The following is a 21,855-nucleotide window of genomic DNA, read 5'->3' on the forward strand; positions in this document are numbered from 1 at the left end:
ATTAAAGCGGTGTGGTAAACATTAAAAATAATCATATTTCCACCTTCACAAGGAACAATATTAATTTTGTGAAAAGCACCTGCGTGATCTTAATAATTACGAACATAGAAAACCCACGACTAAGTAGTTCTAGTGTTAATGAAAGTTCTTACACGAATGAAACTCCTAGTAAATTGGTAGTAAAGAAACACGAAGAGCAATTCGTTTTGTAATAAACATTGTAAGAAGAAAAATATCACGAAGGGTTGGATTGAATGGGAAGTAAGAAAAGAGAAATTGCTGCGATGGTACAACGGCGGATTTCGGGAGGAAATATTGATAGGCTCAGCTTCGGCTGCGGAGTCACGCTCGAGTAGCCGGCTCTCAGTTGAGGTCTATCTAACACACACGTACACGAAATCGAACGTGTAGAGGCTCGACTCTCTGCTTCTCTATCTCTCGCGTTTCTCTTTACGTTTCTCCCCGAACGCCTTCCTCCTTTCGGCCGCGGAGGAAGTCTCAGGGGCAGATCGATAAGGAGCGAGGTTCGCCCGAGAGCTTTACGCCGGCTTCACAGCCTCCTTCTTCTCGTTTCCTCGACGCAACCCCCGAGACGTCACGGTCTCGCGTGTGCCTCGCGCGTTCGCCCTTTCTTGCGGCTTCCACAGAGTCGATAGTATCGGCCTAAGGGAGGATGACTCCCTCGACTTCCTGTTATTTCATTCGTGAACATTACTTTCATCGAACCTACCTCTTAACCTGTTAGCCAATGACGACTTCATTCGTCACGTTTCTACACGTGACTGTATATTTAGCTTTATATTCAGACGTATTTTAAATCTTCTGGTGTCAAATTGTCCGAGCTGCAGAACAAATATCTATTGACATAATAATAGAATGGCTATAATAACATAAATATAATAATAATTAATATAATAACAGAAACACGCGAAGGCTGTATGTTGGAAAACAAAATAATTTCTGTCTTTTGTAACAGAACAATTTTGAGACTGAACGTCTCGTCAACTAATTTTACATCAAAATTATTTCGTTTTATTTAAACTTATTACTAAAGTCCAAATCTAGAATCGAATTTAATGGCTCCGCTATTAACACACGAGTTAACAGGTTGAAGAATAAATTTTGAAACGAAATCGGAATCGTTGATCGTCAGGGTCGATTCATCATTCTCCACCTCCGTAACTTTAATTCGACGTAATGACCAGCATAGGCAACAACAGTTGGTAGGAAATCTGTCGCTCGGAATCTCTCGATGGAATTGTATCAATCTGTCATCGCGAACGTGTAGCAAGCGCTCTCCTTTTTCTCCTATCGTGCCGGGTCAATCTCCCGTGGAGGAGGCACCAGGCTCTGCGCCTTGCTCTCCATTACTTCCATATCATTTCGCACCCCCGGAAACCTCGCAGCTTGGCGCAGGAGCAGCGAACGCCGCGGAGCCATATGGCCGGCTATACATCGCGACTCCAGAGACAAGGGTGGCCAATAGGATGGCTGCTACTTTCATGCCACTTTCGACTTTCCGCTCCGCGTCACCGGTATCTCCCTTGTTCATCTTTCGCTTATTAAATTACATCGCCATAAATAACGCCTGCCCACCGACTGCCTTATTTACCATTCCATCGACTCCGCGGGAGGAATCGTCTTCCCTCTTTGTAGCTGACGAGTCGCTGCACACTATAGGATTTCGGTAAGGAAGCGAAGCATTTTTCCTTTGATACTTTTTCTCACGACACCGGGATATATGACTTTTTCTATAAATTTTTTACTTTTTGAGAAAGTTAGATTTTTGATTGACTTTGAAACACAGGCAAAATTGATAAAATCAGGAGATCTTGCCTCCGAGATATATCCATTATCGCTGTCTGTGTCAATTCTTTACTTTTCGAAGAAGAGTGGAATTAAAATAATATTTGGTTGACTTTGATATCAAAGTAAAAATTAAGAGGAAAATTACAATTACTGAGAATTAAAATTGGCACCGAGTCAAAGGTGAAATCTCGTACGATATGACGATTAAGTGCGGCACACGCGGTCGGAAGGAAACAATATGGTGCACCGTGGCGCGGTGAAGTTTCGTTGAAGCAGCCATATTTGCAGAACGAGCGACAGAGCGCGGATAGACCCCTCCTACGTAAAGCGGGAGCACCCTCGGGGTTGGTCGGAGGATCCGGGGATGATGCTCCACGTTGAGAGCTGCGGCAGTGGCGGCGGCGCGTATCCATAACCGTCCTTTGTCTGGATAACGCAATTATTACCGCGTTTCATCATAGCCCCCCTCGGTCGAAATTAGCCTCAAATGAAGTTACAATTACGGTATCCTTCGTGTCCCCGGCGTCGAACCAAGGGAAACGATGCTGCGTAGCATAGAGAAAGAGAAATAGAGAGAGAAAGACGAATTCAGGGGTTGAACGTCGACGACGGCGGCCACGACCACAACAACGAAGACAACGACGAAGAGGACCAGGCCGCCGGCCGAGATACGCAATCCAGGTTGCCGTGGAAACGTCAGAGGACAGACGGAACCGCAATGAAACCGGATGGCCGCCTACTCTGCCAGCCCATAATGCTTCGTCCCCTTTTGTTCTTGGCCGAGAGCTGGAATACTAAAGTTACTCGGCCACTGTACCGTCAAAATCCTCCTACCGGACGACTATCGTCATTGCCGTGGCGGCAATCGCCCACGCTTGCACGTGAATTGCCACGGATTACGAGATTTTGCACGAAGAACATGTACGATTTATCGAATAATTTTACTTTTTCTTTGCGGAAACATAATTGATATGGAATTTGTGATGAAATCGCAGTAGAAACCTGATTTGTGGCATTTACAGTGACTTCTTTAAGAAATGGGTCATGTCCCTGTTGTTTAATCCTCGAAGATCGGAAATGATCCAGTGTCGTGTTACAGTTTTGTTATGCGATAGAATTTCGTTTATACGAATTCACATACTTGAAGGTAATTGTAGTTAGTGTCTTATTAAATAAACTTCTGTCGATTGCATCTGTTTGTTTGAACGTGAACTTCCATTGTATGAACCAACATTTATAGATGTTAGGAACTTTAGTGGTATAAATCGTTAATCCCCCAACAGGTTCATATAAGCAAAATTATATTATTATTTCAAACTTTACTTTCATATGATACACTATACAATACGGTTGTTTATATTAGAACGATAAAAACAATAAAAACCAAGTACAGGATGCCACCAATTAACTATTACAATAGCATTGCATCAAAATGAACCAGGCTAATAGACAAACGATTAAATCGTACATTTTTACTTGAGGACTGAATGCTCTATGCCTCGAGTCTGCGTCCGAATGTTTCGAAATCCTATTTCGGTTGCTTAATTGACAGTTGCCTCTCTGTACGGACGATCGTATCTCGAATGGATAAAGGCGGACACGCGAAGGTGAAATGGAAAGCGGAATGGACGAAGTTAAAGAAACTTTTATGACGCGAGTAATTAAGGAAACCGTCAACGGAGCTCGCAACTCCGATTTAATATCCCACGGTGAAAACATTCGGTTGAATTTCATTGCGATGGAACAATGCCATCATGACTAACACGAAAACTATTACAACGCTACGATATCGCTAACGAGGAAAGGACGGCATTTGCGCGTTGACCGACGATGACTCGCCGATACAGCCGTTTAATAACCCGATGACGCCCGATGATTGACAGTTAATGAACCATCGAATATTCGAAGATTAATCGGCTATCTCCAATGAAGTAATCACGGAGAAGTTTAATCGAATATTATTGCGCGCGGCGTAATATGCCTCGTGATCGAACGTGGAACAAAATGGCAACTCACTCTACTACTACGATTCGCGTGCTTCAACTCAGATTTTGCCATCTATGATCTCTTACAAACGAGATAGTCTACACCAAAGTATTTATATTGCTTAGCAGTAGACGTTTTTCTTCTTATTAAAAATTATTTATTCATTTATTAACGTAATATCAATCGTTTCGTAACGTAATCAAACGTTTCAATGCACTTCAATAAGTCAAGATATAAGACGATCTTTTATGTAATTTTTCAAGTAGCTTTTTTTATCTATTTTTTCAATGCATCGCTCGTTAAAATAATAGATGTTTCAACGATACATTGTACGCTTTATATTTCTTCTGCCTTCAACGTCTTATTGACTTCTCCATACCTCTCACGTATGTTTCTTTTTATTCAATGGTTCATTCATTAAAATCAGTTCATACTAAATATTTAGTAATGCCGAAACACTGTAGCATCTTACATAAATGTAAAATTTAGATGTCCGATAAACCGAACGAAACTTACAAACATAGACTAAGAATGCTCGTCTGTGGAAAAAAGAAAGCACCGAACGTGTTATTCGCGCGATAATAGGAATCGCGTCGTTTCGTAACAGCAACCATGATCCAACCAACGCAAATTTCCATCAGAAAATGAATGTAAATGGGGTCTAATAACTAGAAAAATGGGGATTAAAGTGTCCCACTTGACATCATTGTTGACGAAAAGACTTAACCGACAACGACAAGCCATCCGGGGCTTTTCAGTGTCGTGAAGATCATCATGGCGTAACGCGAACCTTAAAATTTGCATCGAAATGCAAATGACCGGGACCAAATACCGGAAGAATTTGAAGGATCGACAACTCTATAGGATTCGACGACTCTCGCATAAATCTAGATGCCCTCGAAACGCATAATGGCTTGTAGATAGAACTGTGTCCTCTTCGCTGCGTGTCGAGGGGTGAGAGGTGTCGTTCCGAGACGATATATTATAAATCGTGTGTTACATTGTGCTTAGAGGATCCTCGTGACTGTTGACTTGCCGGTATCATTGTTGGAAGAGCGGCTTTTGTTGCTAGTACTCCAGCCATCGCAAACAAACACGCAAACACGCTTTTGGCTAGCTATGTGTATACGCGTTAACATGTACACGGAAACACGTAGAATACAAGTGAGTAGTTTCACGGTGGTTGTAGGGTGTCACAGTTAATATAGTTGTGTGTACGAAACGGGCAGCTGCTGTTTGACAATGCGAACTACGTCCCCAGATATAATAATATACTCGTCCCTGGTACCGACCAAGGGAACACTTCATCAAACTGACTACGATGCGGTACTAGGGTACCGTACCACGGTGCTCTGCTTTAATCTAACCTATACCTGACTTCCTAACGTGGAGACATAGCTCTCGACACACCCTTGCAGATCCAGGAAGGCCTTACTATCATTCGTACGATTCTGAAGAATCGACTCTGGGATATACGTAACAGATGAGAGTATTATTTCTTCGTTTACATCAGTTAGCGCTGGAAGTCGAGATCCATTGGTTATTTCATCGATTATTCGTCAGAAGAGAAACATTTTGTTTCTTTCGTGAGGGTGGAACGTAGTTGCAGCTTTTCCTCCGCGTGAAGTTCATCTTCGGCTTATCTCTTTTCTAAAAGAGAAGTACGTAATAATGTTTTCATTTACAATCATTCAGTTTCAATTATTCTTCCAACCCTTCTTCAGTTACGTTGTACTGTTCCCCGAATGTCGATTCTTCTTCCGATTATTCTTCAGGGAAGAAACGTTCCATTCTTTCGACACGATGAATGATGAAGCAGGAAATTACTCGTAGAAATCGAATATTCCTCCGATTATTCGTCATACAAGGAAGCGTGTTTCTTGCGACACGGCGAAGCGCGAATTTACAACGAATTACTTCTAGACGTCGAACGTTCCTCTCGTTATTATTCGTTCGAGAAACAATTCGTCTTCGCCAAGGAGATAGAGAGAAGGAAGCGGAAGAACAGAAAGAGCTAGGGAGGGAAAAATTCGACGAGGTAAATGACGAGGTAAACTGCGTCGATTGGTACGAGCGGGGGTCATGATCGCGGTAAGAAAGCAGAAAAAAATAATTAAGCCCGCCGTGAAAGATAACACTGGCGGGAGAAACGGTAAACCCCGCTTCCTCCTCCGTAGCTTTTGTTCAAGAATCACACCGTACTACACCGAGAAGCGGCAAGTACAGCACGGTCCCGGGGTATATTACAGCCTCTCGAGAGGTGGCGGAATATCAGGATACACCTTTTCCAGCCATTGTGCTCCTCTGAAGGGCGTACAATGGCCGTGGAGCGAGTCCCGTATTGTGTCTACAGCTCAACGAAATAGTTCCCTGCGATTCTCCCTCCCTTTCCAACATCCCCGTTCTCCGATCTTATTTCTCTCTTTTCCATCTCTATCCTTACCCTGCCACACCGTTTCGCCATCCTCTCTCTCTCTCTCTCTCTCTCCTTGACTCCTCGGGTTAAAGAGAAAGGGGAGTTCCGTTCCGATGTTGCACGCTCGAAGCATCTGCCCCCGAAAGAGACTGGTAAATCCTCGAAAGCCACCCGAAATCCCCCGCAATCCTCATGAAGATGTATATAATAGCACGTAATAACTTCTTAACCCTGCATTAGTGGCGTGAATTCGTTTCTATCTATTCGTTATAATCGAGCAAGTGGTTCAACGAACGGGCTATTGTATCTTTACTGAGAATAAAACCATAATTATGATATTTTCAATGATAATAAGTATATTCCGTTTAGTGACTTTCCTTCGCAACTAATGAGTATCAAAGGTTGAAAGTTCGCGTAGTGCATTGTATAGAAATGTTACGTGAGCTGGCCATCGCTATTCCTATTATGTTTCAAAATTGCCTCCATGGGATTGTAACGAAACGTATCTAACTACCGTTTCTATCCGTTGTATTCAAAAGCAGAATTCCTGATATACATTCTCTTCTACATTCTACTTGGATTCGATCTTGACCCACGTCCAACATGGAACCCAATGCTGTAATTACACTCTTTCCTCTGTTCAATAATTCTTTCACAAACGAAGAATTTCCATTGGTCTGACTTACAAACCAGTATCGATCTTCTTGTTCTTCGATCTGTCACAATTTATGGATCATAAGGGATGATAATGAAGACATGAAGAAAAGCTCCATAGTAAAATCGAAGCGATAAGAGCTGGTATTTAATCCATAGAGATTAACTCCTGTTCGTCGGAGAAAATTTTAGTCCATCCAGCGACGAGCTTCGTCGTCGTCGACGACGACGAAGGGAGAGAACTGTCAGAGGGTGGTGGAGGAGTGGCGCTGGTACCGGTGAAATGCGATAAAGTTGGCGTAGAGGTAATTTGAGTATAAAGTTTTATTCGCAATAATTTAGCCGCGCGTGGAAACGGGGGTTGGTGGAATATAGAAGAGAGAGAGAGAGAGAGAGAGGGTTGGAAAGGGAAGGTAGCAGGAAGGTTGCAGAGGTGCTCGCCCCCCGGGAAGCGTGCAAGAGCTTGGGTCATATATTTGATGGGATACTTGGCATAAAGTCGCGCATAAAAGTAATGCCAACATTAAAGTTTGTGGTTCCAGAGCCGTGGCACGGCTGAACCTCATCCTCTGCCACCGAACTATGCTGCTACTACTCTCGGAACGTCTCTGCGATTTTACGTTGGTCCAGAGAAGGTAGGCGACCGGGGAACGTCTTAAAGTATCGACCTACGTTGCTACCAGCCGTTATGCATCATACGTCATGGCTCGCGTTCGTCTGTAATAGACTTCATCCCCTCTAGGGTCCGGAGGATGGTCTGTTTTATGCGATTCTAACGTCAAAGAAAACAATCGTGGATATTACAGCGGCGAATCAATTTCTTGGAATGTATACAGAGTATACTGAAATCGACGTGGTCAAGAATCAGCAGAAGGAAGAAAATAGTTTTATATGAAGAGATAAATGGAAAATATAAGATGAAATTTTTTTATACGAGCAAATTAGCTTGAAATATTTGTTTGTTAAAATTCATGATTTCTTATCGTATCGAATATATTGCATACATATATGGAGTGTAACTGATGGTACAAATAGGAAGCGGGTTTCCAATTAGGTAGAAGCATAATACAGAAATATTAGTTTTTGGAGAAATTAACATTTAGCAGGAAAACATTTCAGAGGAATTTTCTACCACTAATTACATCTTGTATGCTCGTAATATCCAATACGATTATAAATAACTAATTTAAGCATCAATTGCAATTTCAATATCAGACGAATCACTTAAGTATCCGTTTGTTTGTTTAAACGCAATTTAGACGATATTCGAACGATATCCAGAAACTTGAAACGAGAGCTATGAAAAGTTGAATTCGCAGAGGCGATTGGTGGCACTTCGGGGTAGATAGTCGAGCAGTTTAGTTCAGGAGTGGCCGTTGGGGAACGATCTGATGGCGCCAGGGGAGGCATAGCTTCTTCCCACGTGGCACCCTCGACACGCTCTACCCTCATAATTCTGCTCGGCCTTCCTCCAGGCGCCACCTCTTGCTTCTCCAAGGCGTCGTAGTCGTAAGAGCAACGAGGAACATCGTGGGGAAGCCAGAGGGACGGAGTGAATTCGCTCCTTGTTCGCCACCGCGAAGGATTGGCAAGCTTCTATACCCATTCCCCCTCGTGAATGGAAACCGCCATGTGATTTTCCAGCAACGACAGTTTTACCCTCTTTCTTACATCCATGGTGGGGCTACAAAGTCACTTCGAAGAGAAGTTATTCATAAACCGAGAAAATATCTGATTAGATTAATCGACCTACATCTTATGTTGAGATACGCAAGAGGATTTCAAAGATATGCAAAATGTATCGAATAAAAAGTGTACTATTGAAAGGGTAAAGGTTGATCGAAATTTTCTGGGACGAAGAATGAAAAAGGTTATTCGGAATTTGATAAAAGAATATCTGATTGGATCGACCTATATATTGCATCGAGGAAGAAAACGAATCAATTAGCACGTGTACGATTTTACGAAAATCTTTCTGACTGGGAAATCTTTTATCAAGATCTTACAGATCTTTCAACAATACTATCCAGTTAAATGTCAATCGGTCAAGAGCGTAAAACGAAATGAAAAACCACGTAAGACAGTAACGATTTTTGTTTCATAGAATGGGAAAGAAAGTTGAATGATTAAACGAAATACGAAAAATCCGGAAGAAGACTAAACCGAAGGACGAAGAGATAAAAGACTAAAAAGGGAAAGACGTTGTCCTAACGACAGAACGTTGGGGTTTCGTACGAACTTTATTCCCATCCGCTGCTCGATTTTCCCGTCGACATCCAACCATAAAGGACTGTCAGCTAGCTTCAACCATTCTCCCTGTTTCCCTATCGAATCAATACGCTCTTGCTCCTTTTAAACAATTTTCTCTTCCCTGCAGCTCACGAAGAACCGAGAAATAGAATTTTCGCTGAAAAATCGACGAAAAATCGTAATTTAAACGAAGAAAGAACAGTTAAACAGTCCGTGTGCTCGGAGTAAATTTCGAATAAATTTCGCGGAGTTATATAAATCATACAAACTGCGTCTGTAGGGAATCGTTAACGGTCGTTGATACTTATAAATGCATCGATAGCGAACAAAACCGTAGCGAACCCGATGCTAATTAGAAGATAGGAAGCGGCTCGTGCACGCCTGTGAGTTTCAGCTCAAAAAGCTGCCGTTTATTTGGCTCTCGAAACGCAGCGTGTGGCAACGGTTCGCACCATCTGTACGCCGATAAAATCTGCACCTGTTGTACGGACGCTTCGGCGTCGTAGCATTTATTAGATCGTCGATCGCGCTCATTATACCACCGGCCCTCTCGTTGTGTTTTGCCGCGTTTCACGGAACACACACGATCCACGATTTCCATCGTTCCTTGCATCGGTCGTTTCGTTTCTGGCTAAATCAAAGCCATTCGAAACACTGGTAATTAAAACACGAACCGACTATTAACGTCCTGTTGCAATGCGGCTATTGTTCCTTTTATAATACGGTGTTTGGTGGAAAAGAGCGGAAAGAGAATAGAAAGAGCATGGTAAAAGTAGATGAAGATATCAAGGCTCTTTTACGCAATATTTTAGCAATTGTTAAATTATTGGCTAGTATAAATCATATCCTAATAACTCAGGACCAACTTGATTCTGGCAACCAGATTTTTCGTAACTGAACGCACGTTAGACGTTTTAAGATTCGAACAGCTGGCGATCAACCGAAGGGGAATAACCCAAGTCTCTGATCATTGGGAAATTTTATAAAATATACACTTTCTATTTCCTTATCTTCTCCACTATAAGTATATCTTCGCAAACGTATCTACACGTCCGTCGATCAGAACATATCCAATTAAAGCAACATATGCCCATTTGCAACAATTAATCAGACAAACATTACAGAAGCTCTGATCGTATCCGTAAACTGGAGAAAATTGAACTTAGAGAAGACTGATTTGTTTCTGGCGATTTTAATTTCGACATTCTTCGAATCATTCGACAAATAAAATAATTGTAAAACGATCTTAATTCGCCATAAATCTTGTACCATAGTCCTTAAGTAGGTACTTTTAATGTTCGATATCAAATCAACAAATTTACTATACAGATATTGGTATGAGAAGATGAATCGTAATATAAACCGAAACACTTGTACAAATTTGGTATAGAGATATCAGCGTTGGAAGGTTGAATGATTTAGGATCGTTGCTCCCGGCGTCACCCCAGAGTCTAGCCCTGATAAGGATCGTTGCTAATTGTTGCGAATTGGCGAAGGTGGCGAACGAACCAGGGAGATCGGGCAACAGGTGTCATCTGATTGATCGCCGTAGCTCGCACCCCCACGATTACCTAGCCCACAAACACATCCACGCCAGAAACGAACGACTTAATGTCGATCCATTACGCGCTCGCCCATTACCGCGCGAAACCGCTGACCTATTATACGCGAAAACCTTTCGACTAATATTACTCCTACTCGACACTAGCACGATTGTGAATCAATCGACATATGCTTGTCACACCTTCAAAGGGATGATAACTATATTTTTCAATTCACCAGTTCCGTTTATGTCGATCAACTTTACTTATACAAAGATCATCGTAACTAGACTTGCCCAAACTAATCTCCTGACTTTAAAATCATCATCGACGTCTCTTGCAGCTTCCAAACCTAAGTAAATCTATACAAATTCACACCAAACCTAAACGGTATTGCTCAAACAACTAAATCAATAAAATAACCACACTTTTTAACCGTTATCAAAAATCAGTTAAAGCGAGCAAAAAGCTTATTAAAAAGCGCAATTAGCCGATCAACCTTCGCCGAACAGAACTTCCAAAGCTCGACCACCCTTGCTTGATCATCATAGAGAAGCTTCTACCAGCTTCCAAAGCGGTTTAACTAGCGGTACCCGATCACTTCCGTTCGTCGTGAACATGGTGAAGCCTGAGAGGGCGTAGTCGCTGAACGATCGACGCCTGTAGCCTCTTTGCGGCAGCTTCTTCCGTGAACCGGGCTACCTAGGTACAACCGGCACGCGGCGAGATTAACAACGTTACGCCGTGAATATTCGCCAGGATAATTGATACCGACGTCGTAGGACTGGCTGACCATTGAAACCGGACGCATAATATATCATGGATAATAAGCAGTCGGTGCACGGCCGGATGGTGGGTCGGAAGGGCGGGAAGAGGAGTTAGGGAGGAGGCACGGGACTTCGTTATAGCTCTGTCTGATGTCTACGGACTCCTTGATGCGATTATGATACGCGACCGTTCCGCAGAGTCACGTAGCTATTCTATATCGAAGGTGGAGGCGCTCTGACATGCCTGTCCGGAACAATGGCGAACGACACGCGTTACTTCCGTTGTTGTGTGTTGGTTCACGAATACCAACGTAGAATGGTGGAATGACAGAGTCGTGTATCGGAGAAGCGAGTGCTGATGCGCGTTCAAGCGATCGCGGTAGGTAGAGAGAATGATCGTGCGCGAAGTGACCCGCGTAATCGTAATTAATCATCCGCAACTGTGAGCTAGGAAGACTGGTATCTGTTAGTTTCTAGTTATACGAGGGAAAATGTGCACACGAGAAAATGTGAGATGCACGCTATCGCTCGGAACCTCGATTTATCATTTTCCTATCCTAATAGAACGGTACATATGTAACGTGTATCGGTAGTTTAATTCTTACATTTTTGTATTCAAATATTCGATACGTATTTTTTGAAAACATATTACGAGTACTTGTATCGTAACGAGTACTTAATCGTGTTTTCATTATCTCTGACATATACTGACAAATAATTTTCATCAGAAAGCAACCTCTATAAAGCGACCATATTTATTTAAATAAAGCTTATATGCCTTAATCGCACGTATATTTTTACTTTTTAAGATATTAAGATCTTTTCTTAAGACCTTCAGACTGCGTTAACTTTTCAATGAAATTTTGTACCATTTTATTTGAATAAAAATAGCCGTATCGAGAACTCTACGAAGACTTCTTCTATAAGTAACTACAGATACAGAGTAGCTGACAAATTAATTCCCAAACATTTAATAGAAAAATCCCAGAGAATATATAATACAAAAAGGTCTCACCCCTTTCAATGCAACCACTCTTTTACTCCAAAAGTTTCGGAAAATTCGATTCGTCGAATCTAAACCGACCAAGTCACGCCTAATACCCGTTTCCATTACTCGGTACAACGTAGTTAAAACCGCGAAGACCAAGCTGATCGCGGTTATTTTAATGAACAAGTGTAACTCTATACACTATGCTGGACTCCATTGTCCGCAGAATCGTGAGGAACAAAGCGGCGGAGAAGGCGAAGCACGCGCATCAACAACAGCAGGCGCAGCAGCAGCAAGGTCAGCAGCAAGGTCAGCCAGGATCAGGTGGTTCCGTGTCGGTGATAGCCCATGCACCTGCCACTGCAGCGGGTCACCCAGCAGCAACCGCTCCCAACGCTTACAGCATCAGTGGCATCCTGGGAATCCCGACGCACCATCAGGACCCCAATGGCAACAGCATCAAGAGAAAACGCACCGACGACGGTGAGTCATTGAATTCTTCGATGTCGATGATCCCTCGACCCGCGATTACTCTTACGATACCACCGCGATCATTCTCGCGATCCAAGCAATTCGAAAGCCAATCCCATTACGCCTCTGTTCATGAGTATTTCAGCATTCAGGCAATAATTAGGTAAATTTGTAAAATGATTACCTACGTTTGTTTAGGTAATATTTAGATTCGGATAATCTACTAAATATACTATTTCTACTATAATTTATTACATACCACATAGTATTTCACACAAGGTGTGAACGTTTGGGTATTTAAATCATCAGAAATTATAAAACTTAAATCAAAGTGTCATCAGACATTCACCAAATAGAATACGCGATGTCATTAATCCTATGACTCTTGCAAATAATATTTACAAATTTTTGTTCTTTAGGTATCTATCTCGTACGAATACAAACTTCGATCCTGTTTTAATTGTCTCTCTAATAATCTGAGTTACGGTTGATGTATAAAAAATATAACAATTATTCGAATTATCACGTTCTGTGTAAGATCAACAGTTATCGTAGTATTTATAAACAGAAATGTACCTATCGGATGAATCAAACGTGGCGTAGTATTCGAAAAACAGAAGAATAATCGTAGTGACGGTACCCGGGAAGAAAAAGAAACGGTGGACGAGCTTATGTAAACGTCAGATCGGATCGCAGAAGGCGTCGCGGCTACATTTCACTCGCGACTGTTGCCCAGGAGGTTATATAAGGCCGAGCAAGAAAGGAGATATCGCTTAGATCGACGTTACAGCCGAGTAAATCGGCACGAGTTTCGCCGGAGCCCCTCGGAACACCGAACAATGGAGAAGTCGGTGTGCTTCGCGAAGACGATGATACCGCAGTGACGTTACATCGCTTGTCCCGCTCAATTTGTAAGCTCCCATTGTCTGCACTCCCCGCAAAACTCGAATTTTCGTCACCTTATTTGGTATCATGCAAAAGGGTTTCTGGATCGTCGTCTTCTACAAGTTTACAACGGAAACAGGGACGAATATAATGGAAACTTTTGAATTCTCTTCTCGAATCGCGTAAAATTTATTTTTTATTTCGGTAAATAGCCACAGATTTTATCATAGTCTTAAAATATCAAACCAATGTATTCTAATATCCATCATCTGATATCATGATTATCTGATTCAGTAACATATAATTTCAAATGGTTTGTGCGTTACTGTTCACGATAAATTCGGGTTACAACATTCTTTTATTTTCAACTAAATTTTTTAGAGAGACAAATATTCGGTCCAAGTAAGAATCATTTTTCTATGAAAATGCTATTAATCCGTTTCCTAATCTCGGTCCCAATCGACGATCTGAATATTTCGTAAAAGTCTCACGTTTCGTTTTAATTTAACTCGACAGACTAATCGTAGATCAAATTATTAATTTACTCTTTTGAATTTTAAATAAGAATCTCGATTTTAAAGACGAGAGAATCTGTATGATTGATTAAATACTTTCGTACCGAACTAATAACAATCTACCTCCGATTTTAATCTTCGAATTTAAATCTTCGATCTCGGATCTAATTTCGACCACCAGTTACAAACATATCCAAACATATCCCGACCTTATTCAAACTAGATACAGTTAACGATCGAACGATTTCGCCGCGACCCGACCAAGATTAGCTACACAAACGCACACACATACTCACACATGGGGAGTATCAGTCAAACGTCGAGCAGCACGTGCTGCGATTCATTCTGCTGTCATTGCGTGAATAACGCGTCCCGAAATATTCTCGACACGTGCCACTCGACACGTGGCCGACGTGGTTTCAGCCCGAAGACTAACTCCGAACCCGAGTTTTGTACGCGTACACTAATCCCGGTGCAATTCGCTGCTCGTTGCTCGGAGAGGTGCGAACAGAAATCGCCGCTAGCGGTCCACTTCTTTTCCGGTCCGAATCGAATCATCCCAACCCCTTTAAATCGTTCCACCCCTTCGTTGTTTCTCATGATCCGCCACTAATCATCGTTGCATCGTGTTCTTTACAAAATGAAGACTCGTATTTTGGAAGTGGAAGTCAGGTTTTAGGCGTTTTACAACTTTTGGAAAATTGTTGAGTACATTTGGAGGAAGTTATGGCTAGACCGTGGACGTTTATGCGTTTGTGAAAGTTTTGAAGGTGCGACAATGCACAGAACACACACAATACACATTGGAAATATAGTACTTTTTATAATAATATTTAGCGAATGAAGCAAATCTCTAGCGAGGTTTTTTAACTGCCTGCGCGAACTATTTCGTTTCAAGATTTTCAAAAAATCTAGGAAAATTATAGAACACTTATGGGAAACTTTGCTACGTTGTACACTTAGTTTTTGTGTCAAATGACAACAATCTTTTGTCGGTATGGTAAAAATTCGTGCATGAAATATAGTCGAGACCAAAAATGATTCAAATTGTCCATGGAGAGTTAAAACCAAAATTCCACGCATTGGGATCGAACCAACTTTCAACCTGCATAAATATTTACCTAATTTTTCTGAAAAGTAAGAGTGACAAAAACAAAAACAAAAGAGGCTACGAGAAAAGCATTGGCGTTTCCTCGATGAAAAATCCCGTGGACGCGTTTCACACGGCGTATACAGAGATAGACCTATCGATTCGTACATCGCGAGGCTCGCGCAGGGATGCCGATGGTACGCGAGTAATTTGATATAATCGGATTATGAGAGCAGCGATATGCGGTCGCAAAAGTGGTCGCATCCGCGGTGAGAGCACTCAGTGTTTTGTGGCCGGCTGAGGGTACGCGTATTAGATTATAAACTTCACAGACCACAGCGGCTTCTATCCCTAGGCAACGACACATTAGTCTCCCTGTCCTCCGGGGAGATCATCGGCGTTATTCTCGCGAGCCTGCGCCTCTTAACCAGCTGGAATTTCAACGAGCACTGCCGCGATCTGCGGTGAATCCTCGTGCGCGATACGTTTTGTGTCTCAGCGTGTAACAAAAAGGGCTATGTCGTTAGAACTAAGCTAAGGAATATCAGTCGCGACATGTGGAATAAATCGACGTTTAGGTTTTTTACTTGGTAAAGGATCGGTAAACCACAAATTTGTATTCCTTTTTGCGTCAAGTAAATCGATGGTATCGGTAGGCTCAATTTGTGGACATTCTACGTTTATTTGTACAAGACGCGTCTGATACGATGATACGAACGGTATGAAAGGAATCTTCGTGTTTCAGGCGAAGTGGAATTCTCTGATTCCAATTTAACCGTTTCGGTACACGTGTATTATACGTGGAATGCGGAGACTTCCGTCTTTTGACGGGTACTTGTCAGATGCAGTGGAAGATCGAGAAGGGAAAATGAGTGTAATAAATGTGATAAAATCGTTGCGTCGTTCTTGCTGTTTTTCAAACTACTTACAAGTATTAACAATTCGTTACCTTCGACGAACAATTCTATGGTAGAATTTGTAATTGTTTTTCCAAAAAGAATAAAATTCTTTTTACATGATCTGGAGATTCGATTTGCGAGAAACTCTATTCAAATCTGTGACTAGAATATTATTAACTTTTAATATACCATCGAATGGTCACGAGAATACTCGCGTATTTGTAAATACATTAATCTGCAATTATCTAATTACTGAAATATTCAAAGCCACGTAATCTGCAAATAGTGATATCGAAATTTATTCACTCCTGAAGATATCTCGTAGCTATGCTACGTTATACTATAAGATAGCCAATCAACGATATGTTAATTTTGGACTACAATTCTAGACGTATTAGAGAAATGTTAGAAATCGAATTTCGAATCGAAGGTCCCGCGATCAGCTTGATCATGTATCGACAGCGTTATTTATGCGTTCGATAGAGTAGCTAAGACGTGTACTCGAATCGAAGAATCCCGGGGGCTTATTACGAATTTACGAAACAACCTCTCGAGGGAAGCATTGCAATCTATCGGGGCTGTTTGTTGTCGCGTTACATCTGCGCGCTTTTGCCCCATACAGAAATCCAAAAGGCCGTCGTTGTCCCACCCTATATTCGTGGCGTAGGGGACAGCACACCGGGACCAGATTCACCCCAGAGTCCATTATTACCCGTGTATTGTATTGCTTAACATTGACTCAATTGCTTTCGAATAACGCGGCCCTGGTCTCTCGCTCGCGCGTACGCTTTTGCCTCCACGGGCATCAATCGAATTATTCGATTTACTGCTCTTTTCGGGGGGAGAAACGCTGACCTTCCTTCCGCCATAACTCAACCACTGTCAAATCTGTCAAGGACCAGTGACCGTAATTTTGCAGAAGTTACAAGAATTTGCATTAGACAGCATAACCGGCCGGCGGGCGTAACTATCGATGAATTTATGGCATCAGCCCGATAGAAGCTAAACCGCTCCAAGATTTGCCATTCTCTTCGTAAATATTTAGAAATTGAATTCATCGAACGTTAAATACTCGTTAAAGACGCTCTATCAACGGATTTGTTCGTTATTATCCCCTTTCCCCATTTCGTTCTTACGTTCCAGCGAATAACCGAGATCTATTTTAAACGAATTCCCGAACACGTCTACCCTAAACTCTAATGAAATCCAGAAACGGCAACGTTACACGAAAACCAGGATCCGCGGCGGGAGCATAGAACGTAGTGGTAGAAAGAGAGAGAAATGGCAGACGATTAACTCGGCCGATCGAATCGTAAAATTCAAGCAAGTTCATGGAAGCCCACGGTACCGGTGTGCCGTGTTTGAAACGGGGGTTTTATAGCGGTCCAGGAACAAACCCTGCCGGTCGAATGGTCGGGACCGTCGGCCGGCCGGACAATCACAACTTGACAGGGAGGTTTAACGAGCCCTATGCTACGTACTCCACCCATCTACCCTCGGATGGTCATTTAATTATTCGAGATACCCGAACGTTGGACCATCTACCCCCACCAAACGTATACCTCGTCTGTTTTCCCTCCCCTTCTACACAGGCTGAAATCGTTGGTTAGTTTCATCCTCCTTCCATGTCCGCCACCCCCGCGGTCCAACACTAAAAGGGTATAACGGTATATGTCCGACCACCCCTTCGCCAATCCACCCACCGATGTACCGGCACTCGTCCCACGTGCTTGTTTCTATATTAAACCGACGGGATGGCCGGGAGATAATAAAGACATATAATGGAATCGAAATTGTTTCTCTATCTATCAATGCCATACACCGTCTCTATGCGCCACCGTTCAACCCGTCCGACAGATTCAATTTAGTTTCGCGTGGCCACGTTTAATTTGTGTCTTGATTCGTGGGTAATACGCGGACCACATATGCTCCCTGACGTAGATAGCCCAATGGGATGGCGTTGGTAGATGCAGAGGCTAATGTAGAGTATTCGTTCGCTGGCCCGATTATCGCGTCCCATTGCGAATACGACAACCACACGGCTAGCTTCTATGATTTCGTTATAGCGATAATATCGCGTGCTACGATACGTAGCATCCATGACGAGGATGGTTGAACACAGAGACCGCAATGCAGATGGTTTTCGCTTTTGATTGCAGACGACAACCGAGACCTGAGTGATCATCCCGAGGATGACCTGAAGAGGCAAAGAACCAACTACAACGGCGACCAATTATACTCGAACGTACGTATCTTTAATTCCATATCTGCTATCCTTTCCTTCTTTCTTTATCTGTGTCCATTAAACCAGCAAACTATCTAGAAGCATCGGGCAAGAAAGAATCAGGAAGGTAGCTTAACACCTAAGTCAATCCCTCGCGTTTCTTGCGAACAAGTAGCCCGTTCTCCTCGACACTCGAACTTTGCCTGGAGCATCCGGCTTCTGTTGCAGCTATGGTCGAGTAAATGGAGCATCAAGGACGAACACAAGCTCCTGAGTGAGCTTGGAGGCGGCGGAGGCGGCGGTGCGAGCGGCGGCGGTACGAACGGCACTGGAACCGGCGGAGGTGGCGGCGGCGGAGGTGGTAGCGGAGGTAGTAGCGGTGGAGGCGGAGGTGGCGGTGGTGGAGGTTACTACGAACACGGAGGATTCCCCGGGAACGCGATTGCCACCTCCGCCGAGCTGTACGACTCCCTGGGCACGATCAGCACGATGACGCAAGCGCAAACGCCCCATCTCTACACCCCGCCCATAGGGGGCACCATAGGTGAGCGACTCGTTCTTTCTCTGTTCAACATCCTGCACACCCTCCTTTCTTCTCTCACCCCTCTCTCCACCTTTTCGCACAAAATCCCGGACAGTGTGTGCACCACAACCTCTTGTATATAATACCCCCGTGTACCAAGCCCCTTTCCTAGTCGACCTAGCAAACCACCATCATCGTCCCTTCCTTCATCGTTCGCTGGCCTCTCATTCTCCTCTCTCTCTCTCTCTTTTTCTCTCTCTCTCTTTCTCTCTGTCTGTCTCTCTTCCCTCCTCCTTCTTCGACGATATTCCTTCTTTCCATTTGCCCACCTCTTCCATACCTTCCTCATCCTCCAACCTCCCTTTACGTCCCTTTACATCCCTCTCTTCCCTTTACGCTTATTATTGCGGCTTACGTCTTGCTTTGCATACCCATATCGCCTAAATACATGGCTTTAATAATGCATGAGCTGTGCTGAGCAGCGGCTACGGTGCTAGAAGAGGTGGCAGAACGATCCATTCGGTGGTCTCTCTCTTTCTCTCCTTAATGTTATCTCGGCTTAAGGGTATATCTCTAGGTCTCTCTTACCACACTCACTATCCACCTAATCTCGTCTCTTTCGACTCTTTTCGAACCACTTTCGCTTGCGACACCTGCAACTACACCGCGTAGGCTGGTGACAGGGAATCCTGTTCGTACCTTCTCTTTTCTTCAGTTTCTTGTATTTTTTTCTTCTTTTGAATCTATCGAAACTAGACGCCGCTGGTCTATCGAGTTCGAGACACTTGATCGTCGGACTCTTTAACCGTCCTTTCGTCTAGTCTCTTTCGCTCTGTGCTCCTTTTCTCTCGTTTCTGTCTTCCTTGCGCCGTTTAACGGCGGTCGATCAACGGCGGAGCGTACTGCTTCGAAACGCTATTGAAAAGCAACCATCGACGATGTTCTCTCTCTCTCTCTCTCTGTACGCACCAATATTAAACGAGTTGCACACATACGTGTATACACATACGGTAGAGACGAAACGAACTTTCTCCGGGTGGCACGTGTTGCGAGCAACTCGGTCACGCCGGCCGCGGAACTCTTTCGGTCGGTGCTTTTCGGAATGGACGAAGCGAGCCGTGTAACGGCCGCTTCATCTCATGAAATTCAATCGAGGATCTTCGCCGCGGAGATCGAAGAATTTTTGAAGAACGACGCGACTGGGCCAAGTCGATTGCACGGCTTGCTGGCTCTCGCCGTTAATATGTACGAGCCGGACGTATCGGTGGTACCAGATCTCTTGATCTGGAGTTCGCGGAAACCGGCTCTCGCCCCTCAACTCGACTGTTCGAAAGCGTGTTTGGAGGGCGTGACAACGACCATCTAAATCGTTTAGTGTCTCGTTACGATAATTTCACTGGAAACCTAAACGTTCGTTCGTTGCACGTTGTATACATACCGACCGACTGTAAAATTTCGACGAAACGAAGTGCAGAACGAGATCGAGAATTTATATTAGAGGATGCTTTCACGAAAATCACGCGTGACATTCGTCGTTCCGCCTTGATCGCCAGCCAACGATACGAAAATCGCAAATAACGGAAAAATGGGGATCCCTTAATAGCAGGTGGTACTTTGACGCCGCTCGCGCCACTGACGATGCAAGAACTAAAATTGAGCCAAACATTGGACGGGGCTAACATGTCTCCTTACCACACTACCGGTGAGTTCGCCACCTCTTTAGTTTTCTTACGGTTCTAGTCCGGTGTCACACCTTGTGAGTCACTCAAAAAACGTGCGATTTAAATCAATTTAAATCGCTTCGGAAATATTCGTGTCTCTCGACTAATAATATACTACATATGTCATTCTCTTTTTTGTTCTTTTTCCTATTTATTTTTTCCCCTTTTCAAGTGTATATGGAATCGTGAATACTGATTCAACTAAAAAGATATTCGTCCTTAATTATCCTATCCTTTGGATCCTTTGGAGTTTTAAACAGAACTCCTGCGCTAAATATCCAAAGAACATTCTTCGCGTTCCCCTTGCTCTCTGTAACCGGACGTTTCCTTACGTAGAAACGCTCCGAGAAAGTCGAGAAGATCCATAATGTACAGAACGTAATTGCACCCATTTTCCCTTGTCAAGAAATCGCATGTAGACAATTACGGCCTCGTCCGAGCCACCACTCTCTATAAGAAAGTGTTCGTGCTGTGTACGTTGGTCCGTTTTGCCGGAATAATTTCCATGTAACCACGATTCACCATCGTGTCCCATGACCGCTCATCATCCCCACCTTCTCTAGACCTATTACTTACTACAGAGACAATTTAATTAAGCTTTAGACGTAAGGCGCTGATCGTTAGCTAGTGCTTGACTCGAATGTCGTGTTGTGTTGTGCATGGCCATAGCAGAGAGCAGTACCGTCGCAGTGTCGTATGTAGGGGTGGGGGCCGGCGGGGGCGAGCAGAGTCCTCCGATTTCGTTGCAGAACGAGACAAACGCCACCCCCGCGGCCCCCAACACCCCCGGAGGGGATCCCGGACTGACGGTCTTGCAGCCGCCAGTTTCTCAACCCCAGGTAGCATCTGCGATACCACCCTACTCAACGATGCTTCCCAGTTTCGGACACTACGCCACCGGTGAGTACCGAACACAAACCACCTTCTCTCATCCTTTGCTCTCGTTTTCGTTATCGACGGTAAAAAAAAGAAACAAAAATGTCCGTATCCATGCGGAAGGTAAGTTAGGGTTCGCCCTTATAGCGCCCTGACTTATCGACCTAGCAGTTAAAATTAGACAACTACGCGGATAAATGGCCAATCATTGCCAACGTGTGTTAATTTACTCTTTGGATA

At 43.5% G+C, this 21,855-nt stretch overlaps 1 protein-coding gene across 3 annotated transcripts in view; it reads left to right on the top strand.

Annotated features, from left to right (window-relative positions):
* Window positions 1–21,855, top strand: part of sv (paired box protein shaven) — a 143,195-nt gene that overhangs the window by 119,256 nt on the left and 2,084 nt on the right. For all 3 annotated transcript variants that reach the window (XM_069116518.1, XM_069116519.1, XM_069116520.1), the window contains 5 exons: window positions 12,638–12,894; window positions 18,431–18,516; window positions 18,724–19,039; window positions 20,622–20,720; window positions 21,409–21,639. In XM_069116518.1, the coding sequence (XP_068972619.1) occupies window positions 12,638–12,894; window positions 18,431–18,516; window positions 18,724–19,039; window positions 20,622–20,720; window positions 21,409–21,639 (989 nt within the window). The remainder of the gene's footprint in view (window positions 1–12,637; window positions 12,895–18,430; window positions 18,517–18,723; window positions 19,040–20,621; window positions 20,721–21,408; window positions 21,640–21,855) is intronic.

The sequence above is a fragment of the Bombus flavifrons genome, chromosome 7 (assembly GCF_040668555.2).
Source record: "Bombus flavifrons isolate JBK064 chromosome 7, iyBomFlav1_principal, whole genome shotgun sequence".
NCBI lineage: Eukaryota > Metazoa > Arthropoda > Insecta > Hymenoptera > Apidae > Bombus > Bombus flavifrons.